General features: G+C 44.0%; 2 protein-coding genes across 2 annotated transcripts in view; one reads left to right on the forward strand and one right to left on the reverse strand.

The window, feature by feature from the left end:
- The window catches only part of LOC128307144 (pituitary homeobox homolog Ptx1), a 33506-nt gene extending 16467 nt beyond the window's left edge, over nt 1-17039 (forward strand). The window contains exons 2-4 of the mRNA XM_053044875.1: nt 337-471; nt 1076-1362; nt 16297-17039. Coding sequence (XP_052900835.1) covers nt 337-471; nt 1076-1362; nt 16297-16899 — 1025 coding nt within the window. The 3' untranslated portion in view covers nt 16900-17039. The remainder of the gene's footprint in view (nt 1-336; nt 472-1075; nt 1363-16296) is intronic.
- An 8456-nt stretch (nt 17040-25495) lies between these two features.
- On the reverse strand, nt 25496-26938 carry LOC128307319 (uncharacterized). The gene is made up of 4 exons (XM_053045087.1): nt 26786-26938; nt 26572-26705; nt 26376-26499; nt 25496-26308 (listed from the first exon to the last, which is right to left on the reverse strand). The coding sequence occupies exons 1-4, from the start codon at nt 26936-26938 to the stop codon at nt 25496-25498; spliced, it is 1224 nt and encodes a 407-aa protein (XP_052901047.1).

Genomic DNA, 26938 nt, shown 5'->3' on the forward strand with positions numbered 1-26938 from the left:
GTTGCGGTTTTGGGCGAGAAATGCGAAAGCACCATTTACCGAACGACCGACCACGTGATGAAATTTAAAACGATCAATTTTGCGCTACTAATGGCGTATATCGACCGCACAATTAATGTGGTAAAACGGTGTGTTGGGGAGGGGAAGGGGATAAAACCCGCGATACACCTTGCTTATTTCGTGGCAACAATTAGCAACGGTTTGCCTTTTTGTTCCGGAAGCGCAAACTAAAAATAATCCTTTGCAGCATAAAAAACATGTTACATCTATAAAAATCAATTATGGTTTTTCTTCTTGTACTTCTTTTTTTTATTTGTTTTTCTTTCCATTCACTAGTTTGGGCAGAAACTGGAGATTTTCGAGAAAACAGCCACACCGGTATGACGTCCGTTAGCAGTATTGACCACGCGCAGATGGGTTTTCCAGCGTCTTCACCTCGCAACAGAAGCTCCCGGGATCGAAAAAATGATGGTAAGTGGTGGTTAGCTTTTGTATGTCCAATTGGCGCCCACAGGTTACGGTTACGGTCGGCTATTGTGAAACAAAACCGAACGGGTGGAATTCTGTGAATATTAAACTTACACACTACAGTGCGTAACATAATTATATTGGCACAATAATTAAGAATTTACATATTGTACAAAAATGATTTTTTATGCAAGAAGAACGGCCAAGCCGTATTTATTTTTATATTTTGTGAAAAACTTTATAATAGTGTGCTTCAAAATGTGCAAAAAACATAAAAACTTTCTATTTGTGAAATAATTCTTCCATTCTTTATAATTAACTATGTTACGCACTGTATGAAAACCTCTCGATGCATGGAAGACTAGTTCTAGGTTAAACAAAACTAACAAATAAAAAAAAGGCATTAAAAATCAATGATCTTTACTGCTCGTTACACAACTTTTTAAAACATGCAATTGAACTGCATCCTTCTTTTGTGCCACCTTCCATTTTGATGCACGACGGATAATCTTTCCAACCCTGTGCAGCTTCCGGTTGCAAAAAGTTTAAATTGATTTGCCTTCGTACCGCTCACCGGTCCGTACCTTTCTCTCGTTTCGCTTGGCAGTATCTCGATGTATCAACGAGGCGTCGGTAAAGACCGAAAATCTTAGCAGCGGAATGTCGCACGAGGACGGTTCCGGGTCGGTCGCACCGGGCACCACGATCCAGCAGGACGGTACCGACGGTACGAAGAACGATAAGAAAAACAAACGCCAGCGGCGCCAGCGGACACACTTCACCTCACAGCAGCTGCACGAGCTCGAGCAGACGTTCAGCCGCAACCGCTACCCGGACATGTCCACCCGGGAGGAGATCGCGATGTGGACCAACCTGACCGAGGCACGCGTCCGGGTAAGTACCGTGCACCAAAACGCATTAGCGATCGCCTATCCTACACCTTCTGGTTTTTTTTACCGCGACGCGCTTCCTGGAGGTTCGTCGTCTAACCTGCCGAGCGATTCGTGTGACATTCGTCTTCATTTTATAGCAGTTTATACCCCCTTATCCTGCCAAACTCCGGAACTCTGGTACCGCAGGAGGTCGTGTGAAAGGCTGGATGGGCAAACTGTAAACATATGCTCTTCCCCTTGCTTTGCCATTGTGCGAAGGGAAAAACAATCGCAAAAAAAGGGACACACAGAGCGTACGCATCATTTTTCCTCCGCCCGTTCGTAGCTCGTTTAGAATCGTTTTTGTCATCCGCCTAGAATTGACAGCAGGGACACGGTGTTCGAATCCCTTTCTGTTTTTGCCTTTTTGCTGTTGGTTGTTGCTTTATATTCGCATCCGCTTTTGCGGCGGTAATGTGACAAACGGTTTGTGTAATAGTTTTATTATTATTACCATAATGAAACCTACACACCCCTTTTTGCTTTTCTTTTCCGCAACCCCCTAACCTGCACCCCTAAACCCCTAAACACGGGACAGGAAGAAACTTCTGTCGCAAAAACACCCATCCAGCACGGAAAACAAGTCAATATGCATTTCATTTCCTCCGATCGACCGCATTTTCCATCGAGGAAAAGTGTCCTGCTGGCACAATGTATTTCATTATGGATGCCACTGGTGGAGGCTCCTGGTACGTTGTAAAACAGCAACAACCAAAAGAAAAAAAAAAGAGGGCGTACAGTGCTCCCTTTCATGCCCTACCTCGCTCTTACTCACACTCATTCCGGTAGGCAATAAAATTGTAATTTTATGCGACATCACTTTTTCGCGATTTTCCAGAATAGTTTATTTGCCTTCGTACCCCGTGGCGGTGGTTGGGAAGAGAGGGGGTAAAAACTGTTTTCCGAAGGGGTGCCAAAAATCGATGCCCCGGCGCTGGCATCACTATCTTATCCCATTAGCGCAGCAGGGTGCGATGAAGGGATATCATCGATAATCTCGGTGTCAGTAGGCTGAACTGTCGTCTTATTTCATCCCCCACTGCTGTGTATGTGTGTGTGTGTGCGTGTTTTGGTTAAAATAAAAAAGCACCAAAAAGGCCAGACATTCAGGGGTAAAGTCTTTATTTGCTTTCAAACCCCCGGGATGGGATGGTTTTTTCTCTTCTATTTGAAGCAGTCAAACTGGGCACTCACACAATCGAACACCGGGGGATGCAGATTCGGGAAATGTTCATTTCGCTGTCATTCCGGTTTTCAGTGCGAGGCTAAGGGATGTGGAAAACCAACCCCCGCAAGGAAAAGTGGGAAAGCATATACAATGTAATTTAATCGACAAACTTATGGTTTTTAACTACCACCCGCCCGGGGGGGGGGGGGGGTGCGAGTGAGGGGGGTGTTATTTTTCTTTATTGGTGGATGGTCAGGTTTTTCCAACCCTCTCCACCTTCACCTCCACTGTCTTATCACAAAACAGTCACACAGAAAAAAGGAAACTCACCCCCTCCGGGGGGGTGGGTTTTATTGGATTTTTCTTTTAGTTTGATTAAAAGATGGACGCGCTTCTTTTATTTCTTGTTCTACATTTTGGTAGTGTTTGTGTGATGAAGTGACGCTAAATACAATCATTTTCCCTGATATGCCCTTTTTCGATGGAAATCATGGATGAAAACAGTGGTAAGGATGGATCAGTGGTTAATCGACTATTAAAATACAATTGCCCACCCATACATACGCACCCTTCAAAAGATGCATGGAATGGCAAAACAATGTGCAAAGTAGGTTTATAAAGTAAAGCACAAGAAACAGAAGGGAAAAGTGCAATCCCTTACACCTTTTTCCCCACCTTCCGCAAACAAACAACCCACTCGCCCCGTTTTGCTTGGCCGGCTGCAAGGGTAATAAATGAATTAATTATCTTGCGCGAGCGAGGGACCTGACAATAAATAAATCATTTCACTCCAAACGGCACGTTGATTATCATGTTCTGACTTCCAAATACTGCCTCGCACGCCCAAGGTTGGGGGGGTTGGGGTTGATGGGGGGTGTTTAGAGGGGAAAATTGCTGTGACGTTGCCCTTGCCGGGCATTTTAAGCCGTCTCGCTGGCAGCAGCAGGTTTCAGCCGAGACAAAATGGCAGCCATAACCGGCTGTCAAAGTAAGACCTGCGGTATAAGGCCTGCGCTTCGCCCCCCCGAAAACTTTACGCCCACTCTCGGGAGAGTAGAAGAGGGAAAGGGCAGAAGAAAGGGGAATGAAGAATGGAGTGGTACCGACGCCATCTTACTCATCGTTCGGGGTTTGAACGGTAGCTTTCTTTGATCGCAAGACACTACACTTACGGCGCTTGGTTGGCGCTACCTTGAACCCGGTGGCCCACGTCGGTATCGATCCTTTGCGCAACCGAAACCACCTCCAGGCAGGGTTGATTGTATTTAATAGCAGAAGATAGAAGGAGAAGAAGAGGGGAGAGAGGGGGGGGGGGAGGGGAGGAATGGGGTCGAAAAGGTGGGACAGCACGGAAAGCTGGGCAGCAGCCATTATTCATCCAATGTTCCGCATGATATATATGCGGAGTGCGATATTTATGGCAGTTTATTTAATGTATCTTTTTTGGGGCTTGGATTTCGCTTATCGCTCTATCTCTCTCGCGCGCGCTCTTTCTCTCTCTCACTCCTTCTGTCGATTGGTTTGTGGTGGACCGCCACTGGACCGGACCGCATCTTTAAGAAGTAGCTAGCAGGCCATATTTGCAGCAGTGTGTCGCCGCCACTACCTTTAAATGCGACCGGATGTGACTCCCGCAAAGGTGGCAAGAAAGCAGAATGCAGAAGAAGGTTTTTGAGAATGCCATTCGGAGATGGGTTTTAATTACTTTTGCCACAAACCTGCACCTGTATCGCAATGAATTATGGTATTGTTTTTACTGCCGAGTCGAATATGGAACCAATTTTCGCCGCGCTGCAGCGGTGAGGCGGAGACACTAGGCTCGTCTAGGCGGAGGCTTGCAATCCTTTTGTTTCTGCGTGGTTTTACCCACTCCCCGGTGGTGGAACGGAGCAAACAACATCGTTCTGCTGTCGCATTCACCATTCACCTCAAATAACCGAGCAGCAGCCACAGTTTAATTGCAATAGTTTCTTAAGATTCTTCGATAAATCTTCTCGAGAAGCGAGAACATAAAAAAACAAGCTAACCAACAACCACAAAAATGATACCGTAGCATACCGGACGTGTTATGCAACTCAATGATGTATCGCTTTTGAAAATATTTAACTACCCCCTCGCTCTGTTTGTACAAGGGTCCGCGGGGGATGGGAGAGGGGGAGAAGAAGGGGGATGGAAAGTAGAAATTGCTGTCAGGTTTGTTATGCCCTGTACAGATTTCAAGCATTCAGTTTACGTGCCAGTTATCATACGGCGGGATTAATCGCTTAAATTATGTGCTACCCCTTAATGGCCGACAAATTAGCAATAGCATGTACAGAAATAAAGACACATTTGCTTTATCGTTTGTTTGTTTTCTTTCCAAGAACGGGGGAAATATAATCTATTTTAGTTTAATTTCCTAACGGCATTTCAATTAAAATACTTTATACAAATTATTTGGATATTTTCTCTATTGTTTAACGAATATCTACTAAAAATGTAAAAAACAGAAAATAAATCCCTGCACACTATGTAATAAAAGTGATAGAAAAACTTACGATTGCATACTGTCAGGCGTTGCGTAAAGGAAAGTACGTCACGGGGTAGTAAGCACACTTGAAGATTAAACATCTTACACCCCCCCACACACACACACACAAACACACACAAACAGCGTATCATCTAATACTTGGACCGTAAAATTTGATCGCCTCTACTTGGCGACGGTAGTATCGCTATTGATGGCTACTAATTGCATAAAAAATGATTGATTATGACGCGAAGCGTTGGTAATTTGACAGGTAATTTCAGTGACGGCTTTTTTCCGTTTTGTGCGCTGTGCATTTATTCGTTAGCCGTCGTTGAGAGTATATTATGCATGGGCAAGTTTTATTATTTGTTAGTACAACGAAACTCATAAACAGGGGTTGAACAGTTTATTTCTTTGCTTAAAATAAAACTGGGATATATTTTTCTACTTCGAATTGTAATGTGTTTAAACTGTAGTTTTTGTTGTTGTTTGTATCGCTCTGAAGTAATCCTACAGTTATGCATCATTCGTAAGGTCGTCTTACTAGCTTGGTAAACTACTTGCCTTCGGCCACCTATTCGCCCATTATTCACCCCTCGCCCCCTGCAATCCGATGCACCGCAAAGACACCGTACACATGTGTCCACGTGTGGCACGGCACGTCTAAAAGTAGCATTTTTGCACTCCATTCGCCACTACTTATCGTGAAAGTTGCTCCGAATCAAAACCGAGCAAAACAGATAAATAAACATTACATTAAGCTAAAATATACCTACCCTGTAGTCCTTCCGGGCGGTTATAAAGGGAGGGGGGGTAATCCTCACATGATTAAGACAATAAATCTACAAGGATTACCACCAATGCCGGGCGGGGGGAGGGGTTTGGGGCAAAAATTGTAACATTCAAATGTGTGTGCCGGTTCGGGCCTGGTCGAGGAGATGGTGATGGTCCGACGAGCCTTGCTCGCCTTGTTTGATTTGGTATTCTGTTTCTTATTTCTCTAACCATAGACATGTTGCAGTTTGTATGTGTATGTGAGTTTTTTTTACAGTACGCTACTGTTGTCGTTGGGTTTTGGTTTGTTTGAGACCAAAAAAGCCCATTTCTAAGCAATTCCACTACTCCGTCGGGCAAATAGTACCATATTTTGTTCGGGTTGTGTGTGAGTGTGGTTCTTGTTTTTTTTTTTCTTCCTGGGTGAGTATGTTCTATGTCCCTTTTTATGCTGCCGTCCTGCACGTAGCGTAACAGCATAAACAACCGCACGGACCGGCGGTAGATTAAAGGATAGCCAAGGTGAGTTTTAATTTCGTTTGACCAATTTTTGCATCAAACCGAAAAATCGTTTGCCGAAGGGATTATAGTGTGCATGATTGCGGTGCACAGTTTTTGCTCTGTTGTTGTCAGCAGCGGATCAAACGGTAGGCGGTGTAGGCGGTCGCCTAGGGCCTCGCCGTGTTGGGGACCCCAAACAATTTGTGCCGATTGTGCGATTTTTTGAAAATTTAACAGCAGAGTTAATTTATAGCAAAAAAATTAATACAAAAGGCAAAAAAATGATCAAAAATACCTTCCTTGGTTATATAAAAGATTTGTTTATATGTGAAAAATTAAATGCAGAGAAGAATATCAACTTTGTGACTAAAACGAAATTGCACCAGGATTTCCAAATGTATAGTACCAGGAGAGCATCCACGGAAGAGGTAGCTCCATGTACTGCGCCGTAAGGTATGCAATGTTTATACACTAACTTTCCGTACAAACCAGCTGTTTTCAGATTTCCGATACCAGGAGAGCATGTTTTTCAAGAGGTAACACCTAGTACCATGATGTTGCACAACACATGTTGCGCAACATATGTTGCACAACACATGTTGCGCAACATATGTTGCACACCATCTTGCATGCAACATATGTCGCGCAACATATGTTGCGCAACATCTGGCATGCAACATCTTACATGCAACAACTTGGGACTGCAACTACCGGGAAGCGCGTGATTTGTACTTGCTCGGCTGGTACCAGGTGTTACCTCTTGAAAAACATGCTCTCCTGGTATCGGAAATCAGAAAACAGCTGGTTTGTATGGAAAGTTAGTGTATAAACATTGCATACCTTTCGGCGGTATTCGAGCAAAATTGCTGTAATAGGTGCTACCTCTTCCGTGGATGCTCTCCTGGTATCGGCAATCTGAAAACAGCTGGTTTTGTATGGAATTTCGTACCAGCTAATGGCGATCCAAGTAGTGGCGTTATCGTTCTCCTTAGCGCATACAAACGTTTATATATAGAGACTAGCTTACTAGGCCCGTTTACAGGGCTACGCATCAGAACTTTGAGGTGTACGCAAGGGAGCTTTCTTTCCGAGCCTTTCCTGGTGTTGTTAAATCATGTTTGAAGTACACCTCCCTAACCTCGATACTGCCGTAGCAAAATTATAGGCCCCCGTTTAAAAATTCCGCCCTGGGCCTCCAAGGGGATGGATCTTCCACTGGTTTTTGTCATTTGAGTCATTTGTTGTTGTTGAGCATTTTACAACTTGTAATTTGTGCGCGCTAAGCTAGCAGCTTAAAATGGCGTTTTCCACTGGCCAGTGAAACTCAGAAAGAAGTTTTTTACTTTAATTTGACTTTTTTCAAGCTAAAATTTGCACAAATAATGTGAAAAATGTGTTACAAATGTAATTTATGTTACTGTAATAATGATTTTGGTTAGCAAAACTTATTTAAAATACATAAGAAAGCACAATGCTTATTTTTCTGATTTCAAGCTTACTTCAAGCCTGAAGTGACTTTAAGCGCAATAAATATAAAAATTGCTTTCCTTGAGTGAGCCGCAAAGCGATACAGTGTAGCGTAGTTTTTATCTGAAACGGAACTAAAATTTTTGAGCCAAATAAAACACACAAAAAATAGCATTGTACCAAAAAAAAAGCTTGCTGAGGAATAGCTGCAAATCCCGTAAACATATCAAACTTTTCACCAACCATTCGACTGGTGCGAACAAGTGTGCAAAAGCTGGTCTACCGGAGCAGTGTCTTGTGCAGCCGTACACGTTGTGAGTGTAGCTGCACAAGACATAGTGCTTCGACGACGTGGGCAGAGCCTTGCAAGCCGGTCGGTTTCATCCGCGGTAGTGTACGGCAGGGACAATCATTAATCTTGGTTCGATGTCCCAACAATCATCGTAAATGGCCACCGGTCATCGGTGTTTACCGATGGCGCAAAAGGTACGACAATTTTTGCCCGATTCGTTCCCCGACCGAAGTGCCGACGGTGCAACGAGAAACCCTCGACCCCGGGAAGCAACAAAGCAACAACTACGCATTCACCAAATCGAATGCGATTTTAGCACACCCGGATAAAAGGTAGTTATCGGTGTACGGCCAAGTCGTCGGTACGGTGTCGAAGTGTTACTTTCTACCGATCAGATAGCATGTGAGCTTACGAGCGAGTGAAGAACGTTCCGCATGAGCATGAGGGAAAGCCACTGCGGCGGTGTGTTGGAAAATGGTTGTGTTGCCGGTGTTGTAGTTTTGCACACAACGATATACCAGCAAGCGCAATATTTAATTTACCGTACACTGCTTTTATGGCTTTTTGCTCGGTTTGGTACCGATATCGGTGTCGGTGGTTAGCCATTTCACAGTGCTACCAACGGCAAATCTGTGTTTGAAACTTTTAGTTTAGCCACACCGTCCCCGGGGGGGGCGCTGGTAAATCGAAATTCTTTCCACCTCCACGGTTGCAGCGCTCCGGTACGGTACGGTGGTTTAAAAACTTGTTGATGAGCTAGCCGGTTAGTTTATTGTTCATGGTTATTTCGTTAGTGAATGTTGTTTTTTTTATCCATCCTCCGTTTCCTCCGTTACACGGTGAGATGGACCTAGGAGTGCGCCGGACACACCGGGCACGTCCAAAGGACACCACACCAAAACTGCTAAAGAAAGTGAAATAAAACCATTACCGGAAGTCGTTTTACGGTGGAATGTATCAATCATGTTTACGATTCAGGCTCTTGAACGTAAATGGCACTTTATTAAACTGTAAAGTCTTCTGTACGTTCGGCCCAACACATTGTTCATCTTGTTTTGTTCGAAAAATAAAAACGGGCAGTAAAAAAACAATGTTCATCCCGTGAGCAGTACTCAGTGCTAAATGTAAAATCGATAAACGATTTATTAAATTTCGTTTTTTTTATTCTGTACACACCACTGTGTTCATGTTGACATACGGTGACTTAATCGTTATTTAATTGAAAATATTTTCTGAAAATATTTTCTGTAAATACTCATTTCTAGGTTCAATTTAAATCAATCAACACACAAATCTTCTGACAAGTGTATCATTGATCATTTTTAGTAGATTTTTTAATTCCAATGACATTAAGCAATGACAGCTAGTAACGCAAATAATGACAGAAGCTAGTTGACAGTTACTAAGAATTAATTTTACTTAGAATTAATAGGTAAGGTTTATTATCAATTCAGTCAAAAACAGTCGATAGAGAACTTTAATACAATGGAAAAATGATTTAATGAGTTGCTGTACTTAATTTTGCTGTACTAGTACCCACAGTGACCTGGACACTAGAACGTCTAATTATGCATTTTTATCGATTTATTTTTGGGTTTTAACTTCATCTTTTTTCTTATTTTATTATTAACTGACATTCCCAACCCCGTAATAGCCACATATACTTCCGCTTTACTACCACGACAACAGTGTCCACGAGTGTTATTTGAGGCGCATTCGATGCACCTCACCATCCCATGTGGGGTTTTGTCAAAATTTGAAAACAAAAGTGAGAAGTATCCTTGCACAATGGCATGTCAAAAACCTCAAATCGTACGTTTAATGAAATTTAATTTGCGCTATTTGTGATGTGCCGCGAAACAAGGAGATCGGTTTGGCATTCGTTTTGCTTTATTCCTGCACCGAACGCACGGAAAAATGGTGCTCATTTCGAGCGGAAGCGCATTTCTGCAATTTTGACAGCGTGTACCCGGCGCGGGCTCGGTGTATTTCTTTTAATTTTTGCCTCCGGCCGCTGTTTTTTTTTTATTAGTGTTTACGCGTTGATAACATATCAAACATGGGGCGGTATTTTTGATGATAACGTGCGGGAATGTTGCGTGGACTTCCCTTCTTTTTCGGTGGTTGGCAAGGAGGCTTGGAGGAAGGTTCTGGAACCGTGGAGGAACACGGGTCTGGTGAGGAATATCGAACGGTGAGTTGGCGATTGAAATCTATGGTAAGCGGTACTTGTTATTTTTTTCAACCCCAGCAGTTTTATTTTTTTTTTGTAACTGTCATGACAAAGTTCAGTTACCAGTGACGTGTGTTAACTCTTTCAAGTATCGGTTTTTATTCGACGAGTACCCCTCCCCCTCCCCCACCCCTCTAAACCTCCCTCAAGGCACGGATTTATGTCGACAAACCCTTCCGACAAGTTATCCGTGGTGTCGTCTTAGCCTTCTGACGAGATACGTTGGGAAATGTTGAAGAATAGGGCAAACACCCCGGGGCCACAGCGACGCTCTTGCGTTGCAAAGACGTAACGCACAGCAGTAGCTTCACCGGTAACACTCGATTGAAAAGATAATTACCTATTTGCCTTTCGTGCCCGTGTAACGCGAACGCTTTTCGGGGTACGGTAGCATAAAGATGGTCCTGGGTTGCATGTTTGTGCAAGAGAGAGACTTCAAGCTGTTATCTGCATGTTATCACATAGCCCGTGATGTCTATATCTGCCGCCGTATTCGCGTCCTTCCCGGCCGTGTACCCACCCAGAAGACACACTGCACGGCCATCAGTGGGCACCGGTTGAGGCATGATGATAAAACATTTGTATCCGTTATCAATTCGGTAGCGCAAAGACCGTGTTGAAATGGGTCTTCCTCCTCTGTTTGTTACACTTTTTTCTTCTATGCGTTGTTTCGTGAGATTTCGTATGTCACTCTGCCGGTTAGCTACCGGGGGCCAGCAGCTCGGGTAAGATTCAATCGCATCTAATCTGGGCCTGGTGCTCCGTATCAGCTGTCTATGATATATCTCCCGCATTGGAAGCCAGATTTTTATGAGTGGCGCAGGCAGGCGCGACAAAAAAAAACGAAATAAAACTGTTGCTTCCCCGTTTGCGACTAATTTATGCATTGCAGCACCGAGCGTTCCAGGCTGACTGACAGCGACTCGGCCACGCTGTGCAGTGTGGAACAAAGAAATCTTTCAAATATTTATATCTCCACTTAAGCGCAAAGGCAAACACATTTATCCGATGATCCCCACTCTGCCGCGGTGCCAAGAGCCGGGCATTAAATAGGGATAATGAGGTTACGCGTCATGGTGTCCATCTTGCGCCGTCTGCCTGTCGTGCGGTTCGCCCACCATTTATTGTTTGTTGAGTTTTTGCTTTCAAGTCTCAATGAAAATGTTGTCTACTCGATCGACTTTTGCCAAACAAAACGCCAACCAATAAAACGCAAACCGCTCAAGAAGTGTGCGTTCGGTTCGCTGTTTGTTGTTGTCCAATCAGCTTTAGCTTGATTGTTTAACAACATCTGCTAGTGTTACTTTGTGCATCACAAACAGCACACTGTCCTAGCAACAGACGCACCGGTTCCATCACGTACGCACGGTAACAACTTGGGCGCTGGAGAAAATTCGAAAGAAAGTCCAAACCGTCCAAACACCACAACCCGTACCCGTCGCGCTTTCTTAACCACAGTAATGCGGCCACTTGACGAAACATGGCTGGCTGTGTGCCGCACACGGATTTGCAAAGTTCAAGTGCATCCGGGGAGGTCCACTTTACATCGCGAAGTGTCACACCAATTGTCACGTCCCGGCCCGACTACAATGTCGCGACTACAATGTCCCGATAACAGTGCTTGTTTGCCATGTTTTAGGCGTGTTACCGACATTGTCCCAACAGGTGCCCAACATGTTGCTGACATGTGACAACTACAGTAAGATAATTTCAAATAGGTGTAACAATTCTCACTAAATTCAATTTGTAAATTTGTGTGATGAAAATGAAGTACTGACTGATCCGGTAGTTCTAGTGTTAAATTCATTATAACATATATTGAGACAAAAATCAACTCGAATGAACACAAATGAACATCGTTGAGCGGATTGTAATGGAAGTTTGCGGGATAAATTGCATAGAATTTGCATGCATCTGATTAAAAATTTTGAAATCTTTTTAATAATGTATAATACCTTTAATACCTTTTAAATATTGTTTTGCTCCTGTGGTGAAACCAGCAAATCACTTGGGTTAAATTTAATTTTGTTTACCCAAATAACAAATAACGTACTGGGAAATGTCATGGGAAAACTTTTTTAAACTATAATTTGCGGAAGGGAAAAAACAACTCTATCTATTAAACATTCTCCCACAGCAGCCCGAACGAACCGCCGTTACAATGTGCCGTCGCGCATATTTGCTTAAATCGAAGCGAAGTAACACAAAAAAAACAAAAACCGGCGAGCGATTTCGCTTTCAAAATGAAGACATTAGTGACGGTTCATTCTTTTCACCTAAAAACCGACATGCACTGCATCCAATTGGCACGCGCACCGGAACCGAGCCGGTGACGTTACGCCGAACGAATTCAATTGCCTGCCAGACCCCCGGCGGCAAACGGTGCGACGGCGCGGCCACACGTCTGCCCACCAGTTTTGCCCACCCGGGATTGCCACGGCTCATTATACGCCTCATCAACGGTTAACAGCTTCCAGCGTGCAGCGGGCAGCCGGGCGGTATATAAATAAAAGTGCGTGAGAGAGATGTTTTTCTTCCCATGTTCCGTCCGTGGTACAGCGTCTTTTGGGCAGGAGCAATAAAACGCCGGTGACGGCGCACGGTAGTGGTGCGCTCGCGAAACGCAAAGGAAATAAAACGCATCCAATTTTCCAACCATTTTCCCGCACCGAAACGCTCCCTCGTTCGTTACAGTTTTCTTCGCCTTTTTACACGTCCCCGGGTGAAGGTGGCTTAAGGAGGCTAAGCTACGCCGTGAGCATTCACTCGCTGTCTCACATGCGGACCCCGGGCGGAAAGAAAAACCTCGGGAAAACACACACACACACACAGACACACAGCGACCAGGGAGAAAAAGCGACCGTACAAAACGCACGATTTCACGCAGAGTCCGACCAGCCCATAGGTAACGAAAATCGTTAATCATGACCGAGGATTACGCTTATAATCCGTTCGGCAAACAAAACTCACCCCCCTCTCCCTTCCCTTCCCTCCCCTAACCGTTGCATCCCCCACACCCCCCGTAACGACGGCGTGCCGACGGGAATATGGTCGGCGACACGTGCGGTTAAATAGGCGCAACTAAAAGCGCATCCTTCGGTCGAAGTTGATTTACTTTTTGGCGGTGCATGAAAGTCGATTAAAGTTAACGAGAGTTTAATCTCGCTGCATACCAACACAAACCCCGGCACCAACCATCATCACCCATTTAGGGGGTGGGGGAGGGTTTGCTGTGTTGCTGCTGCTGCATGGTAACGCCGAAATCTCGCAAACCCCTAGTAACCTGCTGTGTGATTTGTGAGTTTAGAATCTTGCCCGAGATCTGGGCTCGTCGTTGTTGTAGTCTTTTGTTTCTCGTTGTTGTTGTTAAACAACTCATTCTTAGCTCTGGCCCAAAACTGCTGAATAGATTGAGAGAGTGAGAGAGAGAGAAAGAGAGAAAGAGAGAGAGTGTGTTGTGTTTTTGGGGGTTGCTTTTTTATGAACTTCCACCTACCACGGTTGCCTGCTAGAGCTGTAACTCTTTTATGGTTCGCCTTGATGTCTCGTGACAATCTTCCAGCGGGTCAACCGACATTATTTTCCAAAATCCGGCTGAACCCCCTCCGTTAAATGAGCTTTATGCGTCTGCTTTTACTACCCGTTGTACCCGCGTATGTGGCGGTGTTGTGACTGCTTTAATATGCGTCGTCTGTCTGTCCGATGTTTGCCGGAAGAGGGCGCCGTTCCATTTTACGTGCCTTAATTTTATAGGAAAATGTGAACAAGTGCGTGATGTTTATCACTTTTTTTTTGTTTGTTGAAGATGAAATCATCTTGCGAAAAGTCAATATTAAGATCTAGTAAGGAATATCTAAACTCGGGAAGCGTTTTCTCAAATGAAGCGTTTTAGTAGTTGTGGTGGAAAACGCTTCAATTCTTCTAGTATACAACTGACATCACATTGAGTTGTCTGCTGTACGATTAGAAAGTTTTTGGCTATTGGAGAAATACTTTGAAGAATGCGAATAAGAACCCATTCCACATCCTCCACAAGCTCCGCATCGACCGATCCGTGCAAACATTAATAAATATGAAAAACCAAAAGAGTGTGTTTCGAGTTATTTTCCATAATAATAAATAAATCTACTAATAGAAACAAATCCCCTTATATTTATCTATCCCGGTGTATCCCGGTGTATATATACGCACACACACACACACACACAAACATATATATGCCGGACGAAATACGGTGCCTAGTGTTGCCGGCGCACAAACCGTACGGAATAGTTGGTATTGAGCGACAGTAAAATAGGTATTTCCAGGGATTATGTTAACCGAACGTAGAGGATTTCATTGCAGATGGCTTTCGGCATACGGGTACCACGGCCAACACGGTACCGGAGTGCCGTGCCGATGTGCCGCGGTGACAGCCCACACGAGCGCTCTCGCCTCCGGACGCATCCGGGCGCTTTTCCCCCAAATTCACCCTTCTCCACATCCCATGCAAAATCCCCTTGTTGCGAACAACGGATAACGGTGGTAGCTTTGGGTAGGCTTTTCACATATGCTCACTGTATGATGCATAAATTTCAGCGGCGAAATGACGACGAGGATGAGAACACAAGAACGCTCCATTTTCTAATCATACGGCTTCGGCGATCGTGGGAGGGCCTCGAAGGGCGTAGCAGAGCGAAAGGGATGGCAGTGGGAGGAGCGGAGTTCACAGAATCGTGCACGGTACGGCCATGATTGCATTGTCGTCAGAAATCGCACATTTCCATATTGCCATGACCCCAACGTGGCGACCTCCCCCCCGGTGTACTATACACTCTTAGTGCGCATATTAAAGCGCCCGGAGGTGGCGTGGCGTGGAGTGCGTGGGATTCGCCCGAAGCGGTTACATCCGCCATCCGTTCGCTCGGCTGTGTGGATTTGTAAATTTATTCGATTGACTGCTACGAATGGGTATTGGTAGGTTAAATGAAAGATATATAGTGCTGAAAGCCTCCGAGGCCTGTAAACGCGCCACGAAGGTTTCGTTTCAAACGCTTCCACGCGCTTGTACCCGGGCCGGGTTAATATAGCTCCAGCATCTTAAGCGGGCAGCGTGTGTTTGTTGTGTGTACCGTGCGGCAGAGCTATCGGCAGATTAATTCGCCTTCACTTCAACGCACTAGTACCGGTACGTGGCTGAACGTATCGGGCTAAACAGACCAACGAATGTTAAACATTATGTCAAACATTTGATGATAAGATGTTTGGCGGATGATTTAAGACGTCTTACGGTATATAACCTTCATCGTGTATTGAACATTGAGGCGTCGTATTAGCGAACGTTGACAATGCCATATTGTGGATTTCATCCTCACTGCTAGTCATCCGTGAGGTTTGTGAGAACATTAAAGAGATTTTGAAATATTGGAGCTTCTTTCATCGCTAGACATTCGATTGGAGACGATAATTATGACATCTCGCTTAATCCTCAATCCAGTCACGGCTAGAGAAGTCCAAGACACTCAGAAATGCTCAGGAAGAATACATTTGAGAGGTAATTTTTCCCAGAATACTGTCATGTAGACAGCTATCATCACTAAAAACTTATAGAAATAAGGCTTAAGAGAACCAAGAATTACCAGCTTAGGTCTTTCGAGGTTAGAGTACTCGAACCAACTTCTTCAAGGTTCTATAAAATGGCAAAATGTTTAACTTAATATCTGTCGTAATGGTATCTAACTGTGGGTAAGATCTAGAGTCCTGACTGCTTCTAAACACTAGACCGCAAGTACTCTAGTTCTCAATGTCAGAATTACTTAGATATCTGTGGGCAGATCACGTCGCAAATGTGATATCAATCAATCCAAACCACTGTGATGACTCTGTTTAATATCTGCTTAGCTGATGTATTTCTGTTGTCTAGAATTGGAGCCTTCTAACTCCTCTTTCGTTATCTGTTTTTCTTCCACTCAGGTATGGTTCAAAAACCGACGGGCAAAGTGGCGTAAGCGAGAGCGAAATCAGATGAACGCTATTGCCGCAGCCGACTTCAAGAACGGGTTCGGGCCTCAGTTTGTGCAGCCGTTCGCCGATACCGACACGCTGTACTCGTCCTACACGTACAACAACTGGGCGAAGGTGCCGTCACCGCTCGGTGCGAAAACCTTCCCGTGGACGGTGAACCCGCTCGGTACGTCGATCGTGTCGACCAACCATCACCAGAACTCGATCAACTGCTTCAACACGTCCGCGTCGTCGGTGGCGGCGGGTATGGCCGGTACCGGTACGATGCTACCGGCCAGCATGGGCACTGGGTTGACCGGTACGTCCGGCGCGACCGGTGTATCGCCGACACCGTGCCCCTATACGACACCTACCAATCCGTACATGTACCATCACCGTGCCGCGGCCGAACCGTGCACGGCGATGAGCTCCAGCATCGCGACGCTGCGGTTGAAGGCGAAGCAGCATACGTCCGGTTTCTCTAGTCCCTACTCCGCGTCGTCGCCCGTGTCCCGCTCCAACTCGGCCGGACTGTCCGCCTGCCAGTACGCGGGCGTCACGGATACGGTCTGAAACGCGGCCAGCGCGAACAACAACCCGTTCGGTACGCTGCTCCTGTTTGTGTCCCAACCGTCGCCGATGCCACCACCGTCGCCCCCGCTATCCCTGACCGCGGTGACACCGCACCCGACCGCCGACGGTACCGGCGGCAGCTCCCCGATCGCGCTCGCCCATCAGCAGACGCATCTGCCCCATCAGCCGCTGGCTGCGTCACCCATCTTCTCGCACGCGAGAGCAGCCAGACAGCCGCCGTACCCGGAACAGCTATATCCGCACCATCAATATCATCGCCATCAGTACCCGAATCATGCGCATCATCAGCAGCAGCAGCACCAGCAGCAACATCACCAGCAACAGCAACATCACCATCAGCAACAGCAGCAACATCAGCAGCAGCAGCAGCAATATCAACAGCAGCTAGCCTTCTCAACCTCCTTCACGTCGGTCACTCCGCCGGAGATGGACCTGGCCGGAGACGTCGTTCTTCACGGCGGGTCGAACGCTACCTCACCCTCAACCGCCGCCATGACGGCCGTGTTCGTCGTCAAAGGACAGCTGCCGACGCACGAGTACGGCACCGTCGGGCGGGGATGATAACGGGACGTCGTCAAGGAAGCGCCACACAGAAAGCCTAATGTCCCATTACCGACCACTACCGAAACACAGTGTGTGAGACCGAAATAAAAATAGACAGAAATGATAAGGTGAGATATAACGTAGACAGCAGCAAGCGACATGGGAGGGTGCTTGTAGAACGGGGCTATGAGTAACTTACACAATAGACAACCAAATTATGCACAAACACACATACACATACATACACACATACATGCACACTAATGACCTTTTCTGGTGAAGCGCCCTACTCGAGGAAACGGCAGAAGTGAAAAAAATGGAATAGGAAGGAGTGTGTTGAAACGAGATTTGCATCCATCTGATCAGGTAGGACCGTGTCACTGAGCAACCTAGATTGTAATTAGCACTGCTGTGTCATCTCGGTGCTGTCACGTCTCCAAATTAGTGAGAACTGCCTAGAATAATTCGACCCCTACGGACAGCTTCCGCCACACGGCGACACTGATCGGACCATCAGACGTTCCACAGTTTCTGGCAACGTTTGTTGCTAGAATCATGATTTTGTTTTGGGTTTTGTTATCTAATTAATCTACGATGTGTAGTAATTAGACGCAGCTTTGGTTATAGACGAAGAATTCCGCATCCCCCTTTTACGGCCTACAACAGCGCCGGTCACATTAAGCAGGTATCTGCGTGACGGGTGATGGGCACCAACTTTAATCAAATGTTGGTGCAAAAATCTCTGTGGGAAACCCTTTGAAAGTTGAACTAGATGGAATTTACTAAATTTTCCCTATTTTTTTTTTAGTTCATTCTTAGGCATAACACTTTTGCTTCAAACAACAGGATTTTGATGTTGAAGTAGTAAAAGATTATAAACTTTGTTTTCTTTGTCGCTCAATTGAAAAATACTGAGTGTTTGACAGCTGTCATCCATTAAGTGGTGCGTAAACAGAAAAGCCCTACAACAGAGATTGGTTTTAAAAAACAAAACGCTACAACAGTGCTCGTTTGACAGTTGTTTGCGGTACTAAAAGCACACTACTGAGTGACTACTTCTACGGGAATTGCAAGTGATTGGAATGTCTCAATCCATTAAGCTTCTCGAATTCGATTCTCAACACTAGCCGGCGACAAAGCCATAGGTGTGGCGTCTGTATCTTCTGGCGCCTTCGTTACACGTTCCTACCGGTGTATGGATTGTACACGTATGTATGCGTGTCATCCGCAATGTCATAATCAACACTAAATTTGCTTCATTCGGTTAGCTTACAGCGGACTGACGCAAATTGTCTAATGTGTCATTAGGTAGACATATTTGTTGATGCATCAATATGTTTAGTAAAAGCAAAAGAAAACTTTACAATTTCATTCTTGCTGTGCATTCTTGTTTCATTCGCCTTCTGTATCACATCAGTTTTTTTCGGCTGGACTGGAACGTATTGGTATTAAATGAAAAAAAGGAAAAATCACAGCAACAGAATCGTAACTTAGTAAGAAGACAGATAAAAACCTTCTGTTTTGCCGTTACGGCAAAAACTCACGAATAATAATAATAACACAAATACTAATAACAATAGTCATGTAAGAAGGGATAGAAAACAGGGTAAGGCGGTTTCAATCGCGAGCGGTTTCCTTCGAAATGATCAAAGCGGGCGCGCTGATGGGTTTGTTGATTTATTTATTTTCATTTTTACCCTCCCTCCCTCGCCACCATGCCCCATCCCTATTTATGCTACCGATTCCGATCGGCACACTCAAATACTTGCACACATACACACACACACAAACACCCCTTACTTCAATCCCTCATGTTCCCCTCATGTTTGAGCCCTGAAATCGGGAAAGTGACATCAAAAGATTGCAACACAGACGCACGTGAGTAGCACAACCGACAGAAGCCAATTTCACTTCCACACTTCTCCCCTCCACTCTTCTAACTGTTATCGGTCTTATCACACCGAAAAAGGGATTAGTAATTTCGGTATCAAAAGTTAATATTCCCCTGGACAGCAAAACCGGTGGGGGTGGGACGGTTGTTTTTTGGGGTGGAAAACACGGTTGAGGACTGAGCAACAGAGCAAGCGGCGGCACTGGGCCACAAAGCGCCAAATCCTTCAACAGAGCCGCGGCCTGTCGGCCTGTTTCAAGAAAACCCCCTATTCGATCATTTCACCTCACCTGCCATGTTTGCTGCGCACCATCCCATCCCAATTGGCTCCCACGCGTGTTTCAACTCCCTCCTCCCCCCCCCCCCCCCCCTTCTTCTCTGGCATCCATTCACCTGCACTTAAGGTGTGAAAGGTGGCCCCGGTGCAGATAAAGCGCGAGTTAATTAATTAAAACGCTCACAATAATCGAACCGGGTCACCGATTTTCGGGGTGAAATCAACCCCCTGTGTATGGGTATGTTTGTGTGCGTACGTTTTGAGAACCAATGGCAATTATCAGTAGACGTTGACTGATTGTTTGACATTCGAATTTAAGCGCTGTTATGTGTTGGAACGAACCTTCCCCAAAGAGGCTTAATTAATTTGAATGATACACATTATTTTGACTTTGAATTTATTGTATTTTGTTTTTTGAAATCAAAAGTGTTTAAACGAGGCGTACGAAACATACACAACAAATAACGAAAATAAAAACAAATACACTCGGACTCTACCGACACAGATTGCTGGTACAAAATTCATTTGGGTTCCGAGCCGCCCATGTAGGAGCTTAAAATGTGCTCGAAGCTGTGATACTTCATCTCGGCAAAAAACATACACAAACGAACAAATAAAACATAACACAACTTCCGTACTAATAGTACAGCAGTACTAATAATAGTACTAATAGATATCCAGATAGTATCCTACTTCCCGTGACATTTCACTTTACACAGAAACACGCACCATAACAAAAAATAACACTCCCACGGACACATTTACAAAAAAAAAACAAATACAGATGCATTCGAAAGCTCGTTTTAGACCCGCTAAACAATGCGGTGAGCAATTGGGGCAATAACCCTTTTGTACTAAAAAGAAGATGCAAACAAAATCATGCCTGCGATCAACTCATGTTGCTGATGGCGACACCTAACATAACAATTATCGGCGGCGGTGGTGGTTGCTGCAGAGATTAATGAAAAAAAACAAACAATAACTTAAATAATAACAAAAAAAAAGTATGATCTTTAACAAACCAACAAAAAAAAACAACTCTACAATACAAATTACTATAATTACTGCAGTACATTTAATGGTAATACTAATAATAAATATAAATGCTTTTAATCATATCCTGAAGGAAATGGAACGGATTGCAACCGATGATCGCTCACCAATACATACAGCTGAGTGTGCAAGAAGAGCAGAAATAAAACAAAAAACGAATACGAAGGAACAAAAGGGTAGCCATGTGATTTAAATTGCATAATTCGGACGAACTAATGCATTCGTTAGGGGTTGTTCTTTTTTCTTTCTTTCTTCACCTGCAGAGCTTTCCATTCAAACAACAGTTTTAGTACTATTTACTTATTTTTTAGTACACGGCCAACGTTAAAACCATTTTAGTACATCGGTCTAAAATTTAACAGTTTGGGGTGTTATACATTTTACCCCTTCTTGTTTTGGCCCCATCCAGCTAGACCATCGTCTAGGGAGAAAATAAAAACCTTCTGTTGCATTCGTTTCAGTTGTGTACATACAGTAAATAACAAAATGTAGTAGGCACTTCGTGTGAGTACATCCTTTATATTTCGCTTAGTAATTGGTTCTTGTTTCACCATATACTCACACACGCACACATACTATCTGTTGTTATACCAAAAAGGAAGGCATTTTTAAAGATGTGCAATACACTCATTCAGATCGTCCCATTAGTCCCTATTAGTGACGCGCTCTTCGTAAACCAAAAACACAAACAAAAGACGCCAAACAGGATGGATCGAGGGAGCATTTCGACAGGAGATGCATAGCTAGCGGTGGTTTATTTTTTAGTTTTATTTGTTTTGTGCATAAATTATAAGGCGATACAATTTGAGCAGAACAGCAAAGCATAGTATAAACAATGCATTAGAAAATGCGTGCCCAGTATAAAAGCACCGAACGGCTACGAACGTCTTACAATAGATTAAGGCTTCTACAAGGTAAAATGAAGGTTGACGATCGGTCGTGAGATAAAATGGTGAGACAGTACCCGTTCCCGGTGAGAATGTGTCAATCCTATCTACCATCCACTGCTGAAGCTTTCACTCACCATATACCCACACCAGCACTGTGGCATCGGATGTGTTTTCTGTGTTAGAGGCTTCAATCATTTCCTTACGAAAACAGTCTTTGAGAGAAAAAAATGAAACGGAAAAAAAGAAAAAAATCAACAAAAAAAACTAATTCTCACACTACCACATCTTCGATTGATAGAAGTAATCGCTCTACTAGAGTATATATTACGAGCAGGTAATGAAAATTAAAAAAAACAGTACATCTCGTATAGTAACACTTAAGCAAAGAACGGATAAAAGAGATAAAAGCAAAAGAAAGAGAGAAGAAAGAAGCAAAAGCAGTGAAAGACAAATAAGACAGCAGAACCAAAATTAATAAACTAAAAAAGGAGAAACCAAATAGGAGAAGTTAAACAAAGCAAAACACCCCTCTGTTGTGATGTGAAGAACAGAGACAGAGTGGTCAATAACAGGGAAAAAATAGAAACAGAAGCACACACATACATACAAAAAAATAATAAAAACTACACGGCATGTGAAAGTTTTCTTATGTGAGCGTGTAAAATGAAACAAAAAAAAATGTAGGTACAGGCAGGCCCCCTTCTACCCCAGCCCTTGTTCCCGCCCCGGGTCTGAGAGAGGGTTTGGTCGCGACGTGAAGGTGTATGCTGCTGGTATAGTGTAATTTAAGAGCTGTACAACACTGGCGCTGCTAAGATGCAATCGGAAACATCCATTCTAATATTTAGTACTTTGTATTTAGTAATTAAAACAAATATATGAATATATATATATTATTTGAACCTGTTTGCCGTCTGTGCTACTAGTGCCCCTCAAAACTCTAAACCCCCACCACAACACAGTGATGGCACAGCACGCGAATACATTCGCGAACTAATGCCTTGAACAGCTACGAATTCGAACTCTGTGTGATTGGAGCGTCGGTTAAAAACTTTCGGTATTCGGCCTCCTCTCCTAACGGCTGTACTGGCAAGCGTCTTTATTTACTTGTCTCCTGATGTACGTATCAGGGGGATAGCTGAGAACTGAGGTTCAAAACATGCATCAGCCAAAAAGGGGAGTTTACTGGTTTTGAACGCACAGCAAAACAATGTATAGAAATATCCCATCATATATTTAAAACAATAATAAACCCATTTTCACTGAAGTTTCGTTTCCTTGAGTTTATGTTTTTTTTATGTTGTTAATTTTAATTTATATACTTATCGTTTATTTAAGAATTATACTTTTAATGGTCCTACTACTCTTTTCATATCACAAATTACATAACTTTTTATTTAATTAAGGCTCTCTTAATCAAGTATTTGCATTGATAAGGAGATATTTTTCAATCTGTTTTATTTTTTTAGTTTAACTAAGTGTACTAAATAAACATTACTTGAAATAGGAAGCTATTTGTTTTCCGCCCAGTTCTGTATTGTAACTATTTGTTTTAGGTAACCTTAAGCATCACTGCAGCCAATGTTGTATTTTTGTGATTTAAAATAGCTCGAGCTTTGAAATACGTTTAAAGTTTGTGCGAAGAAGAACTTCGAATATCTTTCCAATACAAAATGAGAAAGAGAGAGAGGGAAAGTGAATGAAACCCCACAGTAAGAAAATGTGTTCTTTTCTTTGATTTTCTGCGATGAGCGTGTGTAAGGTGGAGTGGACATTTAGAGATGCATAATGACCCACCATAAGAATATTTAACTCATTAACAAAACAAAAAAAAACGCAAACAAACAAAAAAGGGTGGGAAACGTAACAGAACATAACACTTTTCTAGTTTTCCACTAAACCATCGAATGTAAGTATCGAAATGAAGTAACTAGATTCCAAAACCCCTGCGAGAACCGCACCACTGATGTAGAACACTGATTGCATTTTTGGGACAAGCAAAACCGTAATCAACTACTATTACTAGACGATTTAAAACCAAAAACAAAAAACAAAAAGATTTAAATAAAAATAAAATGAATAACTAACAAAACCCATGCTCAAATAGAAAGGAAAACAATATTTGAAACCGAGAGCTGGTGGAAGCTGTGTAAAATACGAGAATAATAAAATAATGTACTTCAGGTTGAATGGAAGAGCGAAAAAAGGAAAAGAATTGGAAACAAAGCAAACCAAACAAAAAAAAAAAACAATTACGCACAATGACAAATTTACTTTTCTTCTATTTTTTCTAATAGCTCAATAAGAACGTATGTGAGTGTCAGTAAATGGCGATGAGTGCGTAAAAACGTTGCTGGTTGTAACGTTGTAAATTACCGAGTATTATTAGTTTCGGGTTGATGCAAACAACAGCAAATGGGCGATAGACGAAAAGCACGTTTAAACACTCGGCAACACTAAACACGAAACACACAAACACACACACAGGTACACCTGTACACATATCTATGCCATTGTCGAACAGCTGAACTCTCGCACTGAAAGGTACTAGAATATAGCGCGAAATTATAACGAGTCAAACAGAGCCCCGGTAAAGACATGAAAAATCTACAACAGAAACAAACAACAAAACACACACAAACATTCTTTATTTCTCTTACATTAGAAAATTATCCATTTTCTACGTATGAGTAACGAGACAAAACTAAAAGAAAACACCTATGGATAATAAAGTCGAACAATATAAAACTACAAAATAAACTAGCTATGTGGTTTTTGCATTCTGCTTTTGGTATTTTTTGAGGTATTATTTTATATTGGGCAAATCCTTTGGTCTTTACATTAAATGACTGTGTTGATTGGTGGAAATTATGCAGACTAAATTGTTGCAACTAGAACAAAATCTATATTTCTCTCAACGTCCAAATTATATTTATAAAAAAATGCATCCAAATAATTATTTCACCGTAGCAGGGTGTTATACCCCTTTAATGCGTATCGCATGAAATATTTCACATGCCCAGTAACGATGAATTACGTGTAGCACTGTAGCACTGCAAGCTGTCATACTAACGGTTTCGCTCCGTTGGTAAAACTAAACCGCCTGAAGGTATGCAATACGCAACGCATTGCTTCATCACACGTAGTTTATGTTTATTTCTTCACGGGCATTAAATAACCAAGGGGAGGGTAGGGATTCGTTTATTATGGTTAGGTTTTTTTAGCTTTCTTCATAAATTTACAAAAAAAGCAATACTTTATTCCATTTTGTATTTGTACTAAGATTATTCTTAATTTTCGTTTATCGTTCCAAACTAATCTAATGGATTATAATGTTTCCGTTTCGTCTAGAATGATATTACAAAATATTCTTGGGATGCATCCACGCTAGCAGCGATACCGAATCTCTTAAGTTACGCATTACAAGTACGGTGGTGGCTTTTATTTGTCACAATAAGCAATAACCCGAACAGCGGACCGTTTTTCGAGCCGCGCATCAGTCACACATATTTTATTGCTCGTCAAACTTGCTTTCTGCGCTATATTTGTGTGCGTGTTTTTTGTTATGTAATAGATGATAACGTTAAATGTGAATTTATGCATAATCATAAAATTCACATCAACTACATACGACCAGTTTTCCCCTCTATCCTGCCATAACTTCGTTTTCGCAAGCTATAAAAAGGGAAAATCGTACAATACGAATTTCGATTATACGTAGCTTTGGCGGTGTTTTGCAGTAAATCTGATGGATATATCGTTTAGTGAAGATATTGTTTGTTTTTTTTTCCCTGGGTGTACAACGGGTTTGACACCAATAGTGTTGTAGTCCTATCGGCGGTTTAAAGACGATACGCGTTCTTCTGGGTCCCGCAATAAATGGTGTTTGATGGGAATTTCTACTAAAACCGGGTAACCCTATCACTTGCCACCAAGAAGGATTCGGGCGTAATTGTACGCCAGCGTGTCCGAGCGGCCCCAGGTCCCGTTAGCCATCAGCCGGTGCCAGTAGCGATTGATGTGGTACGGGTAGACGATGCGCAAATGGCACAGCAGCCCCAAGCTGACGGTGTACAGCAGAATGGCCACCGGCACTTCACGGTCCAGCCAACGGACGGTGCCACACTTGACGAACCGTTCCGTGCGCATATAAGCTATCCAGCACAGCTCCACCAGCTCGGTGATGGAGAAGGTAAAGAGCAAATAGCTCGGGAAGCAATAGTAAGCCAAACCGGCACACAAGCCACCGATCGCGCTGCGGCTGACGGGCGAAGGTCGCGAACGCGGCGGTCGCGTTGCCAGCCGACAGTTGACGATTTCGTAGATGGTTTTGTAGCATGTGATAAACCCGAACAGGCCCAAGTCGAAGCGCGTCAGCAGGAGACGGCCAAGCGCTAGCGGGTCGGTCAGCAGCATTGGCATGCGGGGCAGAAAGTTCTTCACCAAACCGACCGCCAGCCCGATGTACACCGACCGCGTCATGGCGGTGATGATGTGCTGCTGGCAGCTGGTCGGCGCCGGTGGGTTAGCATTCCCGTCCTGCGGTACATGCCGAACGCCACAGTGATCGTTCGGGTAGGTGCAAGCGAACCAGAACCGCTCCAGCTGCAAACATTGCCGGGCCGCCATAATGCCCGCGCTGAGCAGCGCGAAAATCGCGGTCGCATGCAGCCGCGAGTGGCGAAGGTAAGCCACGGCAGGACTGCGCGCACGTCTTATGAGAAATTCGATGTACTGAGGAGATAAAGCGGCGGTAGAATGGATCCTTGCAGGTGCAGCTCTGTAATGCCGTACTACCTACCATGTTGAACAACCCGATGCCCTGCGCTCGAACGATGTGGCGTGGAAGATACTTTGCCGTCAAACCACCAGCTAGTGACGGTATCAACACGAACCATGCCGCCGGAAACTTCCCCATGCACTTGCTGCGTTGGAAAGGGAAGCGGTAGAACAATGAGCATCCGTTGCAGCGAGTCTGCGCCGCAGGTGAAACTTACTAGAATAGGCAGAAGGCCAAGAAACTGCCGCCCGTCATTGGCAAACCGGCCAAAATGCATCGCGCGTACTGCCGTAGAAAGTTTCGCCACACTTCCGGCTCGTTCCACTGCCGTACGCGGAACAGCATCGGGGTCTGCAATTGGAAGGTGCGCTTCGATTTAATCACCCAAAAAAAAAATAAAATAGCATCCCACAGCTGGCCTCATACTGTACCACAACAGCTGGCAGGTAGTGGCGTATGCCACCGAGCACACCCTCCACGAAGAACGTACACCAGGCGGCACGGCAAGTTTGATCTGGATGCAATATATCACGGCACGTTTTGCCGCCCGTTACCTGTCGAAAATGTTTACTCAACTGGCCCAT

Source organism: Anopheles moucheti, chromosome X, assembly GCF_943734755.1.
Source record: "Anopheles moucheti chromosome X, idAnoMoucSN_F20_07, whole genome shotgun sequence".
Lineage (NCBI taxonomy): Eukaryota > Metazoa > Arthropoda > Insecta > Diptera > Culicidae > Anopheles > Anopheles moucheti.